This window comes from Sparus aurata, chromosome 14 (assembly GCF_900880675.1).
Source record: "Sparus aurata chromosome 14, fSpaAur1.1, whole genome shotgun sequence".
Classification (NCBI taxonomy): domain Eukaryota; kingdom Metazoa; phylum Chordata; class Actinopteri; order Spariformes; family Sparidae; genus Sparus; species Sparus aurata.
Window position 1 is genome coordinate 22,768,857 of NC_044200.1, and position 17,235 is coordinate 22,786,091.

The window sequence follows — 17,235 nt, forward strand, 5'->3', positions numbered from 1 at the left end:
TGAGCAGCGGATCAGTGACTGTAGGAGCGAGAAGAGAAGTGAGGTCTAGTTTGATTAAGAGGGAAGATTAAAAACAAGCTGCTGGTGAACAAATAATAATAATATTGCACCTATATTAAACTATAGATCTGACAGTACAATAATATACAGGTCAACTGTGGAACAGTCCAGTCTTCCCGCTCCTGAATCAACACAACCAATCAGAGCCGAGGAGCGTGTCTGAGAAGTGTCAATCATGCGCGTGCATACGTTGCTGCTAGCCAACCATCCCATCCATCCCCCACGCAGGCGCAGTGCCCGCTCTCACCTGATCAGATAAATTCAAACTCAAGCTCAGACTGCAAACAATGGTAGAGAAGCAACAGAGCAAGAAGAAGAAGAAGAAGAGGAAGAAGAAGAAGAAGAAGAAGAGGAAGAAGAAGAAGAAAAGCAGTGTAAAAACCGATAACTGGACTGGGCACGAGCAGCGGATTTTTAAGGACTTAGCGCTTTTCTTCTGGACAGGTAAGGACTTCTGCTTCATATATGTTTAATTCTGTGTTTTAACCACAAGGCTAAGATGGCGGCGGTTACAGTAATACTCCTAATAGCGCACATCGCCATACGATGTTGCAGTCGAGCTACGTAGCTTGCTACTAAATCTAGCTTGTTAGCTTGTATGCTAACTCCTGTGTTTAGCTTTTCTTTGTGGCTACTGGTTAGCAAAAGTGTCTTTCAAGTGACCGGCCAGTTATAGTAACGTTAGTTTGTGTTCAGGACGCTCTGAAGTGGTTGAATTGGGTTCGAAAGGTAAAGTTACTCATGCTTCAGAAAGGCAGTAGATGATGACGATTACCTGAGTGATTAGCTGGTAACTCGTCTACAGCGAAGTGAGGAATATTGTTTGTTACTCTGGATCTATCTACAGTGATCTGCATGAGGCACTCCTCATTGTAATCTAGTTTTATTGGTCAGAAATAGAACAATCAGGGCTCATGTTGTTGTTTTTTTTTTGAATGCGCTGTCTTGGTTATCTGGCGTCCTATGTTACCATGGTTACAAGCCTGCTCAGGCTCCTCCTCTGTGGGAGGGGCTTAGCAGGCAGAGAGAACAACTGACCTGAGCTGTGATCATTCAAATCTTCGGACTAAGTCCACTTTATTCCCAAAACTGCAGACTGCAGCTTTACACTAACTGTTCACTCTACTGACATTTAACCACAACTTTTAGATAACTATTTAGACTGTTTATCCACTTGCTCATTTCTACCTGACAGTTGAATTTGCCAATGATTTTTAGCTAACTAGTTCAACCACTACTTTAAGCTAATTGTTCACTCTACTTTTAGCTAACTACTTCAACTATTTATCCACTGCTTTGACCTATTTATCTAAACATTTAACAACTACTTTTAGCTAACCGTTTCCCTCTAATTTTGGCTAATTATTTCAACTTTAACCCCTGGTTTTTCACAAACTATTTCAATTATTTCACTCTAATTTTAGCTAACTGCTTCACCCATATATTCACTACTTTGTTCACATCTGTTCACTCAACTTTTAGCTAATGACTCCAACTATTTATCCACTACTTTTAGCTAACTATCTAGAAATTTCACAACTACTTTTAGCTAATTACATTACTCCCCTTTAGCTAACATTCTCTCTCTAATTTTAGCTAACTATTTAGACATTCAACAACTATTTTTAGCTAACTATTTCAACCATTCGTCAGTTTCTTGTAGCTATTTCAACCATTTAACAAGTATTTTTAGTTTACAGCAGCATCCTGTGCTCTCTCTTGACTCTGCCTGTACTGTTTTTTACTCTTTCTGTAAATAATAAAGCAGAAATACCAAAGATGAGTTGTTCCTAACTGTGTTGACTCGTGACCTCTCATAAAAAGCAGTGACTTGGGGCTCTAGTCCACGTTATGTTGATGTTTTAGTCGTTAGCGTTTCCACCAAAAAAATTATTTCCCCTCTAAACTCCTCATAAATGAGGCTGAAAGAAGTAGATACTCTTAATTTTTTAACAAAAAAACAAATACGAACTGATAAAATTCATATAATTTTGTATATTAGAATAGACATGACCTCCCTTCAATCATTACTTAACCCCTAATATTTATCTGATGACCCGTTGGAGGTGCCTGACACCTTCAGGTCTCCACCTTGAGCAGCTCCAACAGTAAAATGCTGCTTACACGTTAATGCGTCATTATTAACAATGTAATTATGTCATGCATCTGTCACAGGAGACCATTTTCCTGCTGAATGATGAAGTTGAGTCACAGTGACAGAGCGGTGCAGCTGTAATATATCTCACAGTGTTCATTACACACAACATCAATCCTCACTGAAGGTTAAACATGGTGGAGACAAACATTCATGGCTGTTTGTCTCCACCGTGTGGTGACGAGGGAGGACTTCCACCTGACGGATACTTTCACATGAACACTGATATCTTGATATTATGATGTAAAATAAACCTTTTATTTCCCCTCAAACATGATTTCTCCTCTAAAATATATATATCTAATATAACAGAGCTCAAACCCCTTTGTATCAGTTTATTTTCATTTGTATTAATCTCATATTAGATCCCTTTTAATGAGGTTAATGTCATTATTGTTTTAAAATCTGCTTCCTTTAATTGGTGATTGGTGAGCCAATCAATCACATCCATCCATGTGGTTAATTCAGTAATCATTAACCTTCATAATCACCTTCTAAAGCATCCACATGTTAATTTACATGCCATAATCGTTATATTTTTTGCCATTTATGCCTTATGACACGCTACCTCGTTGCTAGTTTTGCTAATATCTCACGAGCCTTCATACCACGACTAAATCTCCCTCATCGTCCTAAAAAAGAACGACTGATTATGTTGAACTACAACAAAGTGTTTCCTCCAGGAAATCATAAAAAGAAACAGTGTAAATCTCCTCCAGTGATTTGTCTTTTGTGCGGCCGGTCTTTTTTGTTTTACGTTCTTAATCTGAACCAGATGCAGTTTTTACTACAGAAGCGCAGCGTGTTGTTAATGTGGACGGAATGTGTTTACAGCACAAGTTCTGTTTCAGCCGTAATATGAAGGAAAAGGAATTAAACGCAGCTGTCTTATTTTTCTGTTGGTACATAACTCGTCCTTTCCTCCCACTTCGACCCTGTTATGGATGAATCTGACAGCGAGGTCGGCCGGAGGAATGTAAGGAAACATTATGTCTGCAGGTGGAGACAACATGTACAGCAGGAGGGAGAGCTGTAGTTGTATAAGTGCAAACGTAATTCTGAGGTTATGAAATTCACGCTATTTGCCACAAAGACGTTCAGGGAAGAAACGAGTCAAACTAGAAGGGTGAATCAGTAGTGTGAATTCCTCCGCCAAGGCCTTGAGAAGAGAAAGTGAGGGGGAAAATTCCTGCATCTGTCTTTTTATCGAGATTGACACTAGAAGTTCACGATCCACCCAGAACCAACCAACAAATGAATACAGACAAAAACAGAACCTTCTTGAGGGTTCACAGTGATTCATTCATCCCACAAATCACTTTTATTGGGCAATTGAAAGCTTGTTTTTACTTCAAGGTTCAGTTGGCTCTCTGAGGTGGATCCTGGTACCCGATGTCTTAACTCCTAACTGATTATCGACATGTTGTTCGACAAGTCTGTTCTTTCATTTTTCTGGAGGCGTTTCTTCATCAGAAGTCGTACGACGTCGATATGTTGGGTTTCGTCAGCACAGTCTGGAACCCAGTTTGGTTACGTCCTTCTTTTTTAGGTTCCCTGAAACTGAGACGGAGGCATAAAGATTGAATACAGCTTTGAGGATTGAATGGAAACCTCCAACAATATGACTTTTTAAACCTTGTGAACCAACTCACGCTTTGAGGACGTGACGTTCAACCAAACTCATCAGACAGCTCGCTGAATCTATCCTTCTGTGAATCCACTTGTTTTCATCCGTCACTAGAGGATGGTTTAGCTCCCTGACGCCCAGAGAGGATGTTATTAACCTGAAGTGACTTTTCTGTTTTACTACATCACCCTTCATATAACTGCTGTTTATCTCAACAAAAGGCACGATGACCTTTCATGTACAAACAACATTCTTGTGGCTCGAAAAGCATTTTTAAGGGTCATTCAAATATCATTTTAGCAAACTGAGCGGGTAAAACATGTTTTCACTCCAGTGATCTGCGTCCTTGCTCCTGTACTCAGACTCTGTTGTGCCTCCACATGTTGATAATCTCCACAGAGCTCTGTAAATGTGGGCGTGAGGGAGAAAATGGCCTTCCAGGTAAAAGAAAACACCACTTCAGATGTAAGACGGAACATTTCTGTGCCGACTGTAAAGCACCAGGAGGAGCCGGTGTCACAGGAGGTTAGAACGAGTCGTGAAGTGGAGGATGAGGGAAAATATAGAAGAGCTTAGCGAATGTTTTCATCCCCCAACTGCTCCTGTGATGTCATTTGAATGTATTTGTAATAATGTTGAGTTTTGGGCTAAATCTTTGGGCTCATTGTCTTCACGTTTCTCGCTAACAATCAATGCATTCATCAGCAGAATAATCCAGAATGAAAATGATGATACGAAACAGTAAAAATGAGCTCCAGCTCAACCTACAGCTGTAAAATCCTGCTTTTACATTAATGACTGAGATACAATCAGCTAATGAGATCAGATATGACAGTAAAACAGTCACACTGGACATTTTACTGGATTGGATTTATAATACTTTAATTAAATTATGTATTTTACATCAGTAGTTTGACTCAGAATAGGATCTTAATGTAATAAGTGTTATTCAATAGGTAATAAGTGCATATAAACGTCTGTATTAGATGCTTATTAACATTATTAAGCATTAAAAAGACTCTGTTAGTAAAAGCATTATTGTTTGATCATAACATTTATAAACACTCACAAGAAGCTTTAGAAACAGACTTTCTAACAGCATTTTCTGTGACTGGACTGCTTCAAAATAAAAGTCGACTTTTCACCAGCTAATAATAATGACTACGGCCACTAGAGGTTGACACCTAACAACAGACAGCAATGAGTGTGGTTATAAGTTGTTTTCACAGTCGACCTGAATGGCTGTTTTGATGAGGACTTATTTAACTAACTTACCTATGATGTCATTCTTTACTGTTGCTTTATTAATACATACTTAATACATACTTTTATATGCACTCGTTAACATTTAACTTTGCTTTTTTGCATCTACTAGACTAGAAAGGGAGATTAAAGCCTTATAAGGATCAATAAATACATCATTAAACATGTTACAAGGGCTTTATTATCTATTAACTAACACAAGTCCTCTCTCTTGGTACAGTAAATATGTTTCGTCTTCTGTTTACGCTGTGTAGGATTTATTACAAGCCTGTCTGAAACTGTGGTGTCAAGATAGTGAGCCGAACATGACCTCAACATAAAGCATTATCGAAGAAACTACAGTCTGGCTCACTGATGTGTTTTAATATTAATGAAGCGCTGCGGCTCAGAGAAAGAAGATATATCAGGCTGTTATACAAACACTACTTAGCGTATACGTCCATTGTTGTTTTTGAGTGTTTTCATGGGATTTGTTTGATTTGTTGTTCGCAGCCTTCAAGTCTGAGTCGCAAATGAAGTCAACTCCATAAATGACTCATTAGCGATGCAATAATATACATGTCAGGGCTGTAAACAGATCATTATCTTAACGGATGAACATGTTCTGTAGGTTTAAGGCCCATTAACGCGGAGTCATGATGTAGCTGATTGAATACGAAGGACGTGACTGATGAAGGACGAGGACGAAAAAGAGGAAGCAGCAGCAGATAAAGAACGATAATTATACATTAGAAACTCGTTGTGACGGCGCGGTGATCATCATAATGACACGATTACATAACAGACACCATGACTGCAATGTTTAGATCAAACAATCAAATAGATTAATCCATTTGTTGGAGCTTTTTTAATGAACTGGCTGAACTATAGTCCCGCCTCCCGTAGTTACTGCTGCTAGGTCGGACAAGCTAAACAAGAAACATGGTGGTACTGGTCCCGTTTGGCTGACGTTGGTGATCCGACTATAATTAAATCGGACACTAGGCTAACTCTTCTGGATGTAACGTAAGCTAACTGTTATACGTTTGTTAGCTACTGAGTGAAGTACCATTTTGCTAACATTAGCAAACCTGAAATGTAGCTATTTCTGTATATGACATTAGGCTAACTCCTCTTGATGAAACATTAGCCAACCGCTACTAGTTGGCTAGTGATAGATAGATAGATAGATAGATAGATAGATAGATAGATAGATAGATAGATACATAGATACATAGATAGATAGAACTACTTTAATGATCCCAGACTGGGAAATTATTTTGTTACAGCAGCAGTAGTGGGTCCGCAAATAAAACACTTTGTATATAACATAAATAGAATCCAATATATACATAGTGTATATATACAGTGCACAGTATGCTATAAACAATAAACAAGAATAATATATACAGCAAAACAGTAGAGAGACCAGAGTAGTGATAGGTAGTGTTTTGCTAACATTTGCTTACCACAGATGTCACTATCAGGGTTTTCCCTGCCATTATACGGCTTAGGCGCGGCGCCCAAGCATTTTTGCCTCCCGCCTAAGCAGGGTTCTCCCCAGACAGTGGAACAGCGGCGCTGCGCCGCTATACCGCTAGGTCAGCGCCGCTATACTCCGCGCGTGACGTGACGAGCATCCGTCTGTCCCCCGGTTGACGGCTAGGAGCTCTCGGCTGACGGCGATGAGTTGATGACCGTCTGTCTGTCCGTCTGTCCGTGTCCCTTTGGCTAACTCCTCCTGATGTACCGTTAGCTGACCGTTATTAGCTAGTGAGTTAGGAAGTGTTTTACTTACATCAGCTAACCTCAGATTTGACTGCTCAGTGACGAATAAGTTGACCAAAAATGTAAATAGGTTAAAACTGAGATCAATGTATTTTTTACCTTTTATGAGGATGTTATGTACTCATTTTTAAAATTTCATTTTCAAAAAATGTATTTTATGTGTTTTAATTTAGAGTTATTTGATGACACCAGTCAAAAATGTCCTACTGGATAACGTTTATGAATTTTCAAAATATTATTATATTAGAACTTTTAATGTCAATAATGCTTCATAAATATGTAAAGTAAGACAGTTACCAATATTTAAAGCTCAAAAAATGAAATTTAGACAATTCCTTTTTTTCATTATAATGTGTTTGCTATAGACATGACCCTACTTGCTCAAGTTCTCACCTATATTTTAATGCTACAAAGTGATTCAATCTGCAAAATGTCTGAAAATCCTTGACAGTACTTGGCATCATACTATTATTGTTTTCTCAACTCCATAAAATGAAATTATGCATTTTAAGGCATTTTAATCAGCGTTATCCCACCTGACTGAAATCGTTACCCGGTATGACACCTAATGTTTCCACTTGAAATATCATCTTTACACAACCTAAATATTATTGATGTTCATCAATAATCCATGTTTACATCAGAGTAACAGTGGGACAGTCGACTCAGGGACACATAACATATTTTAAAAACTTTAAGCAATTTAAAGTGTTCAAATACTAAAAAGTGCTTAAAAATACCATTATTAAAATATAATATGCCAGCAATAAATTTAAATGTGCATAATAATGTGTTAATATCACAATAAGAATGGAAATTATACAAATAAAAGCATAAAACAGTACTACTGTCAAATATGTGTCATTCTGTATAACAGATGACACTGTGGGGTAACAGAAAATAACTGTTATCCTATATGACAAAATTGTTATCCAGTATGACGAAACTCCGTTTGAAACTCAATCAGGCAGTTGTTTTGGCTACCTACAGAAATCTGGAAACTTGACCCTCAACATTAAAGTATATAATTTTACATAAAACAAACAAATTTGCATAAAATCAACATTGTTTTTTAGCGTTATCCCATATGACACAGGATTTTACAACATAGTGTACCAGTGACTGAAAAGAGTAAATAAAGCACTTTTTTTTTTTTTTCCATTCACATTTTTTATTGATTTCACAAATCCATGTTCAACATTTCACATATACAATTTTCCAACAGTATAAAACTAGACATATAGTCTCACAAAAAATTACAGTAGATTAAATATGGAGAAAATAATCAAGACTAAACATCTCTTTTTTTTCCCTCCTGTCCTTATTTTCACACCTCTCTCACCTTGTCCCTTTTCTCCTATTGGAGGGTAAACATAATAAACATATGAACAAAGAACAAGTATGTAGCCTAAACCAAGGGGATCAGAGGTCTACCTTAAACATCGTCCTTACTGCACAAAGTCTGCTCTCAATGGAGACACGAAATTAACCCAGTTTTCCCTGTACTTTTTAAAAGTCTCTGTTTTTAGTCTAGTTGAGAAAGTCAACTTCTCCATTCTATAAATATTGAGCATTACCTCAACCCAGTCCTCCATTTTCGGTACTTCAATTTTTAACCATTTTCTGGTGATGGCTTTTTTAGCTGCCACCAGCATTATTCGAAATAAGTATTTTCCTCCGGACCTTGTAATCTCCTGGTTCTCTTTCCCCAAGTATAATACGTCAAATGTAAGTGGAATTTGCACTTTCAGAATGTTTTCCATACTCTTCTGTAATTCCTGCCAATAAGGTAGAATACAGGGACATCCCCAAAAGATATGGAAATGATTGGCTTTATTCTCCCCACAAAGTCTCCAACATCGTGTATCTCGAGATTTCTGTTGTGCTGGTGTAATAAAGTACCTTACAATGTTCTTCCAGCCATATTCTCTCCATGAGAGGGAGCATGTTGTTTTCCATTGTCCTTCATTTACCCTCACCCATTCCTCTTCTGATAACATCCTCCCTGTCTCTTTTCCCCACTTTTCTTTTATATATGTTGTATTATTGCCCTTTAATCTTTCGATTTCTTTATATAATTTTGAGATTAATTTCTTCTAATACATTTATATTTAGCCTCCAAAGTGTTGATTTTGTCATATATGAGTCATATATACTGGACTATGGTCTGATATGTCTCTCATTCCAATTTCGCACTTTTCAATCCTATAACTGTCCTTGTTGAACATGAAAAAATAATCTATCCTGGAGTATATTTGATGTGGTGCTGAAAAAAATGTATAGTCCTTCCCCCTAGGATTTAACTCTCTCCAAACGTCAATTACTCCCAATTCTGTCATTAAATTTACAAACTTCTTATTAATCCCTGATTTCTGTGTACCACTGGCTGAACAGTCAAGCTTTGGATTTAGTCTGATATTTAAGTCCCCTCCCCAAATCATAATACCCTCCCCCTCTGATACCACTTTATCAAACAATTGCCTGTAAAATACCCAGTCTGAGCCTGGGGGGGCATACACATTAAGAATGGTGACCAATTCACCCTCTAATCTCCCCTTAATCAGTACATATCTTCCTTGTTTATCTGATATTTCTGAAAGTTTTTCAAAAGTAATTTTTCCTGATACCATAATGGCCACTCCTCTTCTATGACCTGTGTTATAAGATGAAGAAAATACTTGGTTAAACCCATTTCTTTTTAGTTTTCCATGTTCTGTCTCTGACAGGTGCGTCTCTTGCAATAGAGCCACTCCGACCCCTTCCCTTCTCATTTTACTTACAATCTTGGACCTTTTAATTGGATTAAGTATCCCATTCACATTATATGAAGCTATTTTAAGTAATTTCTTCTGGGTTGACATATTCCCTATTTACCTTCTTTCACTCCATACATGCCCCTTATGCTACAACAATGGCAAACTGCCTTGAACAATAAAGCACATTTTAAGAGAGACCTATTAACCTTTCACCATTGTTTGGGGGTCCTTTCGGGTCTTCCTGATGGCCTAACTTCCTGTCTAATAATGTGTGCCCCATAATGCCCCATAAATTTGCTCCAGTTTGCTTGTTATCCCGGATGACATTGGCTGACACACCAGTTTTGGCATAAGAATCCACTAGATGTCTAATTTTTTGTAACATTTTCATATATCAAAAGCAACACTCATACAATTTTTTAATTTATTTTCTTTTCAACTATTTTGTAGCTTTTTTGCATTTCACCATGAGGTCCGGACAGTTATCCGGTATGACATTTTGTGACCATTGTGTCTAATAACTCTTAAACTTTGTAAAACCCTCAATACATGTTCCTATCATTAGATAAGCAGAGATTAATAGATTGAATTAATGTGTTTTTTATTACCATTTTTTGTGTTTTTACTCCATAAATGTGCTTTGGACATCAAAATTGCACGTCACGTCATTGATAAATCTGTCATTAGGCTTTTGAACAGGCTAGCTGTTTTCCCCCGTTTCCAGTCTTTGCGCTAAGCTAAGCTAAGCTAAGCTAACCAAAAACAATAATATTGACCTACAGAGATGAGAATGGTTTCAATCTTCTCCTTTTAACCCGCCACCAGAGAACACAAGGTGTATTTCCTAAAATGTCCATCTTTTCCTTTAATAACAGTTAACTCTCACTTTGGTGACTGTTCAGTTTTAGCCCCTTGCAGTTGTTGCTGCTGCAGGTGAAGTATCTCAGGCTGTACCGTCCCTGAGCCTCGTTGGCGCAGAGATGGTTTTACAACAAAAACTCGCCCGAGGCTGCTGCCGTCCGTCCGCAGACAGCAGAGCGCTTGTAATAAAACGGGGATCAAACACAGATCACATCAGATCAGGTAATCTGGGAGAGCGAGTGAAGGGGGGTTATGAGAATTTGTGCTGATCTGTCACAGAAATCCCGCAGTTCCTCTGGAGCGGACATTAAACGCTTAATCGCTATCAGAGCCTTTGGACTGGAGCCAGAAGAGGCCAGTGTGTGTGTGTGTGTGTGTGTGTGTGTGTGTGCATCTTTAGTCACTTTAGCTGTAAATTACTACTCTGTTCACGGAGATACTGACAGTAAAGAACTCACATAAAGTTCAAAGCGAGAGGGAGAGAAAGAAGGATAGAAGTTCCCCCGGTGAACCAGAAACGCAGTAAAAATTGTTTTTTCAGGCTGGAAACACAAGTCACGGTAGCACTTTAATTTATTGTTCCCTCAGGGACCCATTATAATTTCCTAGAAAGAAACTGCAGTCTTTAGGATGTTTTTCCATGAGGGTTTATTTTTGGTTTCAAACCTCCAGTGGCTGAATTTTCTTGTGCCCATTTCGGGGGAAGTGGAAACAAAGTTGTGGAAACATCATCACGACAGATATTTACACATCCAGCATTCATTTTGTTTTACCTGGTGAATATAAGTTTGGTATTCTCTATTCTTTTAGCTCTATGTTTGGTCTCCACTACCAAATAAATGGCTCTTAAGCTGCTAAATGCTTCATTGTGTTCACCAGCGAACTCTAAAGGCGTTTTTTTGACCAGCACTTTCAGCTGCGTCGAGTCAAACGGGCGATTTGTTTTTCCATCACCAGTTTTAATGCGCTGATTTGTGCTAAAAGTCGATGTGTTCAGTACTTTTACATCTTCCAGCTGAATCTCTTCAGTTTTTTTACTTGTCCTGTTTGTTATTTCAAACATCAGCTGTGTTCTTCTGTTTTAAGAGTCGTGTTAAGTTAATTTTCCTGTAATGCTGCTTCATAATAACAGCTTTAAATGACAAAATAACAGCAAGCTTTTATTGTGAAGAATTTACAGGAAATTAAACGTAGCGGCGATTCTTTGGCAGCACGGCAAGGATAGCTGTCAATAGCTGTTTCCCACTTGTTTCCAGTCTCTGTGCTAAGCTAAGCTAAGTAACCTCATGTTATTACTATCCCTCTAAGTGCAATAAGTCTTCAAATTGATGAGTCAGAAGTCAAATAAATTTTTTCTGGTGGCCTCTTTGGGAAAATGATCATATTTAGTACTTTGTGTATTTGAGTGCAGCGCAAAAAACTATTTTGTGTTATTCATCATCGTTGCTGCACAAACAAACGTGGGCTTTAAGAGCTTTACTGCAGCGGGACAGATCGGCCCTGAGCGAGAGCATCCTGCCTCGCACAAACACAGGCAGCGCAGAGGTTCAAGGCCAGTCATGAGTGGGTGGTATATTATCTTATTTGTCTGGAACCAATTTGCCGCAGGCTCGATATCTAAATGCTCCAATTAAAGCAATTTATCATCTGCACACAGCCTCAAAGATACACAATGTATAGCCTGCATAGCTTGTGTGCTCTTTCGGGGGTTCACAGCCTTTTAAAATAAGCTGGTGAAAAGCCGAAGGCATCTCGTGTATGCAGACAGACAGCTCCGTCGACTCAATTAGAACAGACCCAGCGAGAAGTTAAACCTCTGCCTGCTTTATCGCTCTCTGTTGCTTCGTTAGCCGTGAACTCTCTAACTCACTAAAAGCAGCTACAGCACTCCATCCGTGATCGATGTTCAGTGGCCCTGATGTGCTATGAACCAGGCGCCGCCACAGAAAATGAGAGAGCTTTTTGTTTATTTGTTCTGTTAATGCTGTGCTGTTTTGTGCGTTGTCGCTCTGGACGATTACAGTTGTATCTTTTCTGTAAGAATTATCATCCTCGGTTGTGTTTTGCACCTCAGGGCCACCAGATGTTCTTCTGTGTCTGAGGAATGAGGAGATGTTCAGAGTCGGGAGCCCGGGAGGTAAAAAGGACATGATATAAAATCTCAAACACAAACAACTGAAAGGCAGCTGGTGATTATTTCTTTTTCATCAAAATGTGGCTTTACACTGTTAAAGTTGTTCTTCTCCAGCTGGACTTCTGTCCAAACACACCTTAACATTTGTCGACCTCTCAAGATGAAATATGTGAGTTTGATGGATTACTGAGAGGCTCAGAGCGCCGGAGGGTCTCTGTTTGAAGTGTGAAGTGCGAAGTGTTCACATGTTGTTGGTCTAGAGTCATAAATCTAAAGTGTGGATTTCATGGAGACATTTTTTTACTGTTAAGTTGCATAATGTGCTCGTGTTCAATATAATATCCGTCCAGTGTAGTGTCAGTGTGGATCTGCTGTGGCAGAAAGCTTTGGACAGGAGTTGACATCTTGTCATCTGCAGTGTGAACTATAAAGTTAAGTTCAGTGTCTAAATGTATATCAGTGCTCACCTGTAGCATGTCCCTGAACGAGATACACACAAACTATAAAGCCACCGAAAAAGACAGAGACTGAAAACGACTACAAAGAGACACACGACTACAAAGGGATCCAAAAAGACAGAAACCTAAAGCGACTACAAAAAGACTTCTAAGAGACGCACAGTGACAACGAAGAGATCCACAAAAGGATAGAGATGCAAAACAACTACAAAGAGACACATGACTAAAAAGACAAATACACAAACTACTACAAAGAGAGTTAAGACTTCAAAAAACATAAAGACAAAAACCCAAAACAACTACAAAGAGACACACGACTACAGAGAGTTCCACAAAAATTACAGAGTCACACAACTACAAAGAGAAATACAGTGACTACAAGGAACAGAAACCTAAAGCGACTACAAAAAGACTGCTAAGAGACGCACAGTGACAACGAAGAGGTCCACAAAAAGATAGAGATGCAAAACAACTTCAAAGAGACATACAGTGACTTCAGACAACTACAAAGAAGCCCAACAAGGTATACATGAAACTACTACAAAGAGTGTCACGACTTCAAAAAACGTAAAGACAAAAACCCAAAACAGCTACAAAAAAAGTCCCAAAATGTTTTGATGTTCCTTTGAAAAAGAGGTATAAATGCTTGTAGAATCATTTTAATTGGTTGCTCTCAGTTTATCTTAAAATAATGTCAGTAAGTTCATGTTTACACACGGCTAATGACCCATTTTCCACATTCTGCCACGTCTCAGTAGGCAGAGTCAGAAACTGTGTCAGTTCCCACTGATAACCAAAACTTCTCATGACAAGAAGAAGAGAAACGCTCCCTCGTGTGCCGCGTGGGTTCAACACACACCAATAAATCTTTTGCACCGTACAAGTATAAATAACTCCAGTTTACCCACTGTGGCCTCCATCTTTAAACTGTATTCACCTTGCACATACCCAAGTGAGAACAAATCATCGAGTCGGGATCAGCTGATAAAAAATGGGGTTAGATTTAATTAGAGCATGACGGTGTTGGATGATGGGAGAACATTTTGACATATGAAGACAGGATGTGACCACATGACCTCTGACCTCCCCTACAGCCCCCTGATGTTCTGCGTATAAACATCCCGTGCCACAGTCTCTAATGCCCTGCTCGTAATATCATAAACCAAACAGGAATAGATCATAGTACACACAAACACCAGTGAAAAACATAGAAAGCCGTTGGACAGAATCCAAAACGGGCTGGGAAAACAACACGTCAGTCGCGTTATTGGAACTGAAAGATTTATTCCGACGCTTCAAACCTCTTCAAAGAGGAGCCAGTGTTTGAGCGATTGGCCATAGTGGTCGAATTTCATCATGAGAGGTCCCCAAAACCAACAAGTTAAAGGTGAGTCTTACGCGAAACAGGATGTTGGGTGGGTCAACATGAGGCACATGAGGGGCTCAGCGGTGGAACACTTGACCTGGTTATTCATAAATCCATGAAGTTATTTCAGTGTTAATCCTTCCAAGTTCTTAAGATGGCGTACATTTTGTTATTTAGGACACAAGAGACGTCAACTACTTATTCAAACAGGAAGTCCCCGGAGCTAGAAGCTAGCATAATCTACAAAAAAAGAGGTGCAAAATATATTTTGTTTTTGTTTTGTAAATGCAGGTATTTGTTTAATGTACCTTAAGAATGCAAATACATAAAGAAAAATGTGTTTCAAACTGAAACTAGCGGAGGAGGTCAGTCGATTTATTTGACCTGCAATTTGAAAAATACTGTTTAGTAATGATGTAAATAAGCAAAAGAACAACACAACACAACACACCATTAGCATAATTACCACTAAGTCAACAATGCTGTTAGTTCAAAGTTAGTAGCGTTGTTGGCTTAGTGGTAATTATGCTAAAGTAACAGAGGTTATCTACTAATGTTACTGGCATGTTTAGTAATTTCAGCATTTTTCAACTGCAGGTCAGATACGTCGACTGAACTCCATGTTACCTTTTTTACCGGTCACTCTGCTAGCTAGTGTTAGCGCTATCAGTTAGCCACACAGCAGTTACACCTTGCCAGTTAGCGACTTCAAGTATTTAGTAACAATTAATCTTTACGTGAGGACTAGCTTGTTTGGTTCGCTCTTGTGTCTCTTTGAAGCGCTTTTGAATCGTAACACTCACTTTATGATCAGTGGACAGTTCGTATGGAATATACCGTTACGTAAACAGTTAAAATGGCCGCCCTAGCTACACAGCAAAGGTCGTGTGATGGTTTGTGAGAGTCGACACGTCCGTTAGCGCATTCATACAGAAAATACAGGCTCTTCTACTTCAAACAGCCATTTCTCACCTGCCATTTCACATATTACGTGAGCAGGAGCGTCTGAAGTACATTTCAAGTGCACAGTTATCGTTGAAGTGACGAGGTCTCTGCAGGTTTAACACAATAATGTAATTAGCTTTGTTGACGGGGGCTGATATGACAAGCTCGAGTGGTGACGCAGAGACAAAGTTCAAGTGGTAAACATTCAGCATTTCATTTATTTTTATCCATCCGTCTGTTTTCTGTGCCCACTCACCGGGCACAGGGTCTCCAGCCTGTGTGAAGTGTTTTTTTAACCAGCTGTATCACTGTGCTAACATAGAATTAGCGACCCGAATGCCTCCTCCAATCCTCTGCGCTCGGACTGCCACGCTTCTTGAAAATAAACACCCCTTTAGTTCTCCCACATTCCAGTATTCCCAGAGCGGAGATTACAGCGGGGCACTGTGGGTAATGTCGGCGTGAAATCTACTGAATCTCACGGGTCTGAGGTCAGATAGAAGCGCCTTTTAAAATCAGGTCACAGCAGGAACAAAATAAACAAACCCCAATTTTCATGTCAGGACTGTGATAATATACATCTGACAGAGCGATTAAAATTCCTGGACCGACTGATTAGCAGAGTGAACATTAGGGAGAATGGAGCCAGTCCTGTTATACTCTTTATCACTTTATCACCATCACTTAAAGAGCTTCTGTTGGCGGCTTCTGTCTCCTCGTAAATTCCAACTAAGAGTGTGTGAATAACTCGCTATCAGTGACTCAGTAATTGCACCAGCGATTATAGAAATGTGTAAATCAGAAGCAGGAAAACATCTATAGAGCTGCAATCTGGTATAAATCCCCCCCAAAAAAGTGACTTTAGATCTTTATTTATCTCGGAGGAACATTTGTTTTCACAGCTGGCACAGTTACATACAGACTAGAAATATATATACTCAGTCACATTGACGTAAACATCAACGTTCCTCTCTGTTTCCCAGCTCGCTCAGATTCATACAGCAGCGAGAACGAGGCAGTTTGTTGGTGACAGAAGGGGACGAACTCGTGCCAGTCAAGCTCGCCTACATTTTGAAAGTTCTTGCGTGTGCAGATGGCGTTAATGAGAAGTGTGATCGAGGGCGTGATCGCTGTCGTCTCTGCTTCTGACGGCTCTGACATTCATGTCTGAGAAATTAGAGCAAAATATAAATTCCTTGTACATGTACTGTAGTTTCAGAGCTAGTAGTTTGATTGTTAGACAAATTGCAGTTTTGAATAAGAAAGAAATATTTTTAACTTGTCAGTGGGTGTTATGGGCAGGTATAAAATGCATTAAGGATTTACTGATAGAGACCAGAAGCTTCAAATCAACCAGACTGCTTTGATAAAAAGAGTAATTTTACCTCACAGAAGTTGGGAGCTGATCTTCAGCAGCCTTGATCAGTTTGTTTGTTTGTTGTTTTGACGTTTTTGACACATTAATAAATCACTGCACACCGGACTGGAGCCCCGAGACAGTCGGTTATTCTGCTTGCTCTGCGTTAAGTATCATTTTTAATACGATCATTTATCCGCGTCACAACTTCCTTTTGGAGCATGATCACAAATTCACCTTTGAAGCCACGTAGTGTTTTAGTATATTTGTGTCCCTGGAGTGTAAATGCCTTAAAGCGAATGAAGAACTCAAGTAATGCGAGGTGAAAATGTGCTGTGTGCATATGTCAGAAACTTGGCAAACAGGTCTGAACCCAAAAGGGAGAGATAACGAGGGATAAGGAGGCACAGGTGCAACGAATCAGGGCGGAGCAGACGATCACAGGACAGGAAGTGAAGGGGAAACGAGAGGAGAGTTAGACAGGAA

General features: G+C 39.2%; 2 protein-coding genes across 5 annotated transcripts in view; one reads left to right on the forward strand and one right to left on the reverse strand.

Annotated features, from left to right (window-relative positions):
• LOC115595461 (SLIT-ROBO Rho GTPase-activating protein 1-like) overlaps positions 1 to 996 on the reverse strand; it is a 35,399-nt gene extending 34,403 nt beyond the window's left edge. For both annotated transcript variants that reach the window (XM_030439995.1, XM_030439994.1), the window contains exon 1: positions 836 to 996. In XM_030439995.1, coding sequence (XP_030295855.1) covers positions 836 to 917 — 82 coding nt within the window. In that variant the 5' untranslated portion in view covers positions 918 to 996. The remainder of the gene's footprint in view (positions 1 to 835) is intronic.
• The window catches only part of LOC115595462 (arg8-vasotocin receptor-like), a 39,516-nt gene that overhangs the window by 81 nt on the left and 22,200 nt on the right, over positions 1 to 17,235 (forward strand). Inside the window, exons 1-2 of one of the 3 annotated variants that reach the window (XM_030439999.1) lie at positions 1 to 504; positions 4,242 to 4,367. The exon at positions 1 to 504 is cut by the window's left edge and continues 81 nt beyond it. In XM_030439999.1, the coding sequence (XP_030295859.1) occupies positions 348 to 504; positions 4,242 to 4,367 (283 nt within the window). In that variant the 5' untranslated portion in view covers positions 1 to 347. Of the gene's footprint in view, positions 505 to 4,241; positions 4,368 to 12,563; positions 12,627 to 17,235 lie in introns of all 3 variants that reach the window. The other 2 variants (XM_030440000.1, XM_030440002.1) reach the window with 2 other exon arrangements.